At 40.4% G+C, this 6,127-nt stretch overlaps 1 protein-coding gene across 1 annotated transcript in view; it reads left to right on the forward strand.

The window, feature by feature from the left end:
* Window positions 1–5,324, forward strand: part of STAT4 (signal transducer and activator of transcription 4) — a 40,724-nt gene extending 35,400 nt beyond the window's left edge. The window contains exons 22-23 of the mRNA XM_030277826.4: window positions 651–759; window positions 2,904–5,324. Of these exons, the coding sequence (XP_030133686.1) occupies window positions 651–759; window positions 2,904–2,930 (136 nt within the window). The 3' untranslated portion in view covers window positions 2,931–5,324. The remainder of the gene's footprint in view (window positions 1–650; window positions 760–2,903) is intronic.
* Window positions 5,325–6,127: the final 803 nt, after the last annotated feature.

Here is a 6,127-nt window from a genome sequence, read left to right on the forward strand (position 1 = left end):
TTAATATATTTGTAAAAACTTTTTTTATTATTTTTAACAGAAGTTGCCAAGTTAAGTTCAAACTGAGCTTTGGCCTCCCTAATTTTTTTTTCTACATGCCCTAGCAGCTCTCTTAAATACTTCCTGAGAAGATGATACGTATTTTTTTTTTTTTTTCCTAAGTTCTTTCAAAACCTGATTGCTCATCCAGACTGGACATTTGCCTAATTCACATCCTATTTCAGAATTTCCCCTGCCTCCTTTCCCCAAACTATTTGAAAATAGTTTTGCAAGGACTGCTAAAGACAAGAAAAAGAAGTAAAGGACTTCCCTGTAGAGTGCTTTTTCCATTCATGGGGCAAACTATCTGTAAAAATGGAATGCAGATTTTATGGTACTCTGATCTACTTTTCTTTCACTGTTTCCTTTTTTCCCCCAGCAGCTGATATTAGGGGCAAGGAAAGAGGACAAACCTGACTCAAATCTCATACATTTTTAAGTGTATACCGGGTTGTTGGCATGAGCTTACAGGGCCACCAGCAAGCCTGAGGACAGAGTTAACGAATTTTAAAAACATTCATCATACTCCACTGATATGCATAGAGGGAGTCAAGTTTTTTCTAAGATTATTTTTGCAAATTTTTGTTTGCTTTTGTTTTTTTTCTTTTTAGCTTAAATGACTCTACAGAACCACATTCTCCATCAGATCTTCTTCCAATGTCTCCAAGCGTTTATGCTGTGCTGAGAGAACACCTGAGCCCCACAGCCATTGAAACTGCTGTAAGTTGTAAACTTTCCCATTCATAAGTAAGTATTAAGGAAACAGGATACAGCACAGATGCTGGTTAATAAAAGGCTGGTTGTACAACTATGAATCAGAGCTCTTTCACCATTTGCTGCATTACATTCTGAAACAATGGTGCACATATTTTCTATTCTAGATGGTACATGACACTGCAAGCATCTTGAAAGCACTAGAATTGCCTGGCATGCTGGCCAATGAATCATGAATGTCAGAACACAAAGATCCCAGAGTTCTTGCACAAATGAAGGCTTTACACTGGCAAATACATGCCACCTATACTAATTCTCTGGACAGCACAAAGGCCTGGACTTGCTCAGGGGAGATGCCCAAGGAACATGATAATTTCCAATTCAGCAAACTTGCACAACTTTTTCACACTGCAAGGTTTTACATGGGCTTTCAAAGTGCAAAATTAAAAGTCAACTAAAACACTTTCAGCAAAGAAAAGTAATATTAGGTATATAGAAAGATTAGGAAAATACTCTACTAACATAATTTTTTAAAAAAAATCCCCCTTTTCCTTATTGACTAGAAATGACATTCTGAATCATCATGGCTCAGAGTCCTCGGAGCAATGATCTATAGCCAGGTGGGAATTTGTACAGCAGACTTTTCTCAGGAAACACAGCAGTGGTTTGGCTCTAGCAGCTTTAGAAGAAAATCTCCTTTTTTAATACTACCCCTTAAGTTTATCCTTTTTTAGTACTAGCCCACCACCCTTATATTACCTTAGAGTGGTTATATATTTAAAAGCCTGCCAACTCCCCTTCAAATGCCTCTCTGTAAACACTTCTCCTTACTCACAAACAGAACAAAACTAAACCAGAATCCTGTTTGTGATTAGAAGTAAAGATAAACTTTATATACAAATAGATGAGTTAATACATCAACCTAAAAATCCACTCAAGAGCAAGATATCTTTTTTATTCTTCACTTTTTTTCTCTGATAGCACTTGTGATAAACTAGTTCTTTAGCTGAAAATTAAATAACCAGCCTGAATTAAAACTCTGAATTAAAACCTACCCCAGCCAATCCAAGAGATGTATTCTCTTATATCTGTTTTGGTTTATAACATGTGGAAATGGATCTGACCTCCTCAAGTGCACTTAGGAACAAAGCACGCATTTGCTTTCCTGAACTTTCGTCAGAGTAAAGAATAAATGGATTCACTTTCAGTTAACATCAGCCTCCAAACATTTTTGGTTTCTTCTTGCATGCACAGTAAATCTCAAATTAGCTCCATTCAGAGCTTCAAAATAAGCTGTGACCATGGCCATCATTCAGGGTCATAACCTGACAAAATGAATGTGCCTAGTTGCAAACTGAAAGTGTTAAATATAATTTTAAAGGTACCAAGATGAATGGTTCAATGCTGCTAGATGGCAAGTGGTATTTCTGTAGGCTCTTACTAGAAATGTTTTCAAGTTCTGCTAGAAGTTGCATGAGAAAAATAGTTTTAGAGGATTTTTAAAGAATTCTTTCCTTTTCCATTCAATTTACCTTGCTAAATGGAAAAGAAGGAAATATGGAGGTTTTTTCTTTATCAAATTCACAAAACAATCTACCCTGCTGAAGAGCTGGCTTAGTATAGCAAGCAGACAATCTGCACTATTAAAGCAATACCTTTACTTCATGAAATGCCAATAAAAAAGCATTGTGTGAGATACAGAAAACAAGAGTTAAATCTGCAGCAGGACAAAATATCCTGCAACTGAGTCAGTCTTAGGAAGATATACTTTCTGCAGTCTTGCTGAATTCCCTTCTATTCCCCCCACCCTGTCCAGCTTGTCTAGCTTCCATTATCCATCCAAAAAAAACAAGACTCCAGGAAGAACCCTGAAATACATATCCACAGGCTTCAAGAACCACAAAAGTTTATACAAAAATAAATACCATGCTTATTCTTATTGCAACAGTTTCCTACACAGTATCTTCTAAAGAGCATTCCTCTATTTTCTAAACAACTAGAATCAGGATTTTCAGATCCTTATCAGTTTTTATGACATGGTCAAAGTGACTCTGCAGTTACCTTGAGCCAGAGAAAGTTTCATTTGCAGTTTCTTTTGAATGAACAGCTGTGAGTGCCATGAGACTAATCCTGTCCTTCTTTTCTTCTAGCTGAGTTCTCCTTACTCAACTGACTGAAGCGCACATACTAGAAAAATCAGTAATTGTGTGAACATTGGATGAGTTAAAGAAGTCATAATCCTGTCACCTCTGAAAGTCAGCTTTTCTGGAAACCATGTTATTCTTAGGCCTCTTTCTATTATCAAAAACACAATGAATTTTCTCCCTAGGGAATTCAAACAGCCTTTTGCAAGTCAGATTTGGTGTTGTCATTGAAAAAGACCAAATCCTTTCTGGCTTGGGAGTCATTTGACTTCAGTGAGGTCCCAGCAGAGATAAATTTTACTTGCTAATTTAACTAATTTCCATAGAATTGCTGTAAATATGAATGCATAAGAACAAAATGTTTTGCTTCTGAAGACAGTATGTAAAGGTAACTAAAGACATTAATGTGTTTGGAGAAATTGGGATCTATTATGTTAAATACTTTCTGCTTATGCATAATCTTATACACGACTAATTTAGATACTATTTCAAAGCAAAGATTCTTGTTCCCTGACTTTGAATGTTCCAGAGGTATCTGGGGTTTGCTTTTCTCCAAAGATGAATTGCCTTCAAGATAGATTTTCATTTGATATACCACAGTAGAAGTTGTGGAAGGCAGGTAGGCAAGGCTGGGGAGAGAAGGGTGTTCCAGAAAGGAAGCAGACATAAAACTTGTGGTGTTAGAAATGCTGTCTCCATTTCTCCACTGGAAGAGAGAGTAAGTAAAACTTCCCCTCTCACAAAATAGTTGCAGAAGTAAATCTCTTAGGGCAGGAGGCACTCAAATACTCCAGCAAGTACTGTCAGAATGTCCACAAATAGAAAATCTTGATCTGACACAGTTTGAAGGCTAATCAGTCCATGGCAACAGGGAAACAGCTTTTAAAAACAGTTACTGAAGAGCTGCAGCATTTGCAGACCACCTGGAAACTTTTGCTGCATGACAGGATATTACATGCCTGTCACAGACTCACTTAATAAGCAGGACAACTAGTCCTTGTAAAAATGATAAATTGCCCTGTTTAAATACTTCTTTTTTTTCTTTCAGGTGTGTTTACTCCTCAGTTTGGGTTGTTTGGTTTTGTTGTTTTGGTTTTATTTCCCCCAGTGTTACCCCTAAAACTGCTGTTCATAAAATAATAAACAGGCAACTCCAAGGCCACTGTATTTCACAAATGCAGGTTCAGTCAGGATGCAAGCCTTGCCCATAGAACACGTGGTTAATGCATGCAAAGTTAGTAAAACACAAACCCTGAACATTTGCACCTTGCTGCTTTCTCAAGCAGGTATAAATGAGACTTCTGTGATGGAAACATAACCTCCTTGAATCAGTAAGACATAGATTTTACTTTCATTTTTTCTTTCATCCATGCTATTTACCTTAGTTGAGAGTGAGTGAGCGGAAACAAATTAATGAGATATTTTTGTGATACACAGAAGTAGATTTCAAAGAAACAAACACATCTCTGTTCATTACACTGAGTGATTCAAAGTAAGCTGCATGTAAGTTCACTAAGCATCACGTATAAAATAAAAGACAAGAAGAGCAATTCTGTATATAGCTTGGTAGTATCTGTAATCTATATAACCAGCATGAATAAAATCAGATTTTGGCTTCAAGTTGCATATCTAAAACTCTGCAGATTTTTTTCAAGGCACAGCAAAAACAGTCTTGATGCCTTTTGGTTGACCTTAAACTGTGTTACTTAAACAGTAACACATAATTCTAAACCAGGAAACATGACCTCCCCTAACCACGGCTGTTGCGTGCCTTTTCATTCTAACCTCTTCCCATAATTTTAATACAAACAAAATGGGGGATACCTTTAATTTTTTTACTATCTAAAGTTCATGAGAAGTACTGTAAGACAAGATCAGACATGGCATGCGAACCAGTCTCCTTTTTCTTTCTTCCCTGCTCTCCATGCAAGGCAACCCTTCAAGACTCTCAAGTATTAATTTCAGCCCAATATAACTGGTGTTTCTGAACATCATAATGGATCAGGTTTTGGCATGACAGTTCCTGCTATTGCTTCAGATCAGATTGCTGCGTAGGGTAGACTTAACATTTTGTTGAAAAGATCTGCTTGAGATTATTTCAGTGCTTTAAAGGAACACTGGAATAATCTATCTGTAGGATGAATACATACAGACCAAGCCTCCTTCCTTTAAAAAAAATGAGAATTTTGTCCTTATGCTACAATGAGTAAGAACACAGCTCTTCAGTGAAACGATGGTGTGGAGGAAAATCACAAAAAAGGAGTGCCTAGATACTACCACCAAAACAAAAACAAAAATTGCTTTTAAGTAGTTCTACTAACTGTCCTTTTGCTGCGTTTTGCAGCAGCAAAGTAAAAATGTGATTGTTTTGTGCATTGTCTTGGTGTGACACTGTAATGATCCTAATTAATAAACATGAAACCTTCAGTTACTTTCTTCCATTGCTTTTATTCATAGCCATGTTTATAGATCTACTGCTCCCTAGTATTTCACACCAAACAGATCTACTTCGTTTTTGTCATGAAGACCTGCCTCCTCCATCTGAGGGAAGGGGCACAGACTACCCTGGAGTGCCGCAGCAGAGCCCAGACTTCAGCATCCCGCTCTTTGCCGGCTCCCAACACCAGACAAAACCCAGAAGGGCTACGCTGGACAGAGAGACAGCGACACGAATGGACACTATTCCTGCGAGCAGGGCTTGGGGTGGGATGGGAAGGGAACAACGCTGCGGCTGCCGGCAGCTTATCGGCGCTGGGGCTAACAGGGCGGGCTGGAGGCGGCGGCTCCGTGAGGGCAGCGCAGCCCAGCCCGGCCCGGCCCGGCCCCGCCGCCCTCAGGGCCCCGCGCTGGTTTCGCTTTCGCCTTCGCCGCCCTTCCCAGAAGTCACGTGACCGCCCGCATCCCGAGAACGCCCCCGGCCCGCCCCCGCGGCTCCCGGAGCGCAGCCAGCCCCGCGGCAGCGCCGAGCCGTAGCCGAGGTGAGGGGAGCGGGCGTGAGGGGCCGGGGAATGGCGCTGGCACTGCCCGCGCCTTGGGGGCTGGCGGGGTGAATGCCCGGTGAAACTAAAGCTTGTCGCTTCCTCAGACTGCCCCTGCCCGCGGGACGCCCACGGAGTTTTGCGCTTTGGTGTACTTACCCCTGGGGAAAAAGAGGTGTCTGTTAGCGGTCTTCATTCCTGACAGGGACACTCCGGCTCCTCTGTCGTCTGTCGCATCCGCTCTCAAGCCCG

The sequence above is a fragment of the Taeniopygia guttata genome, chromosome 7, assembly GCF_048771995.1.
Source record: "Taeniopygia guttata chromosome 7, bTaeGut7.mat, whole genome shotgun sequence".
NCBI lineage: Eukaryota > Metazoa > Chordata > Aves > Passeriformes > Estrildidae > Taeniopygia > Taeniopygia guttata.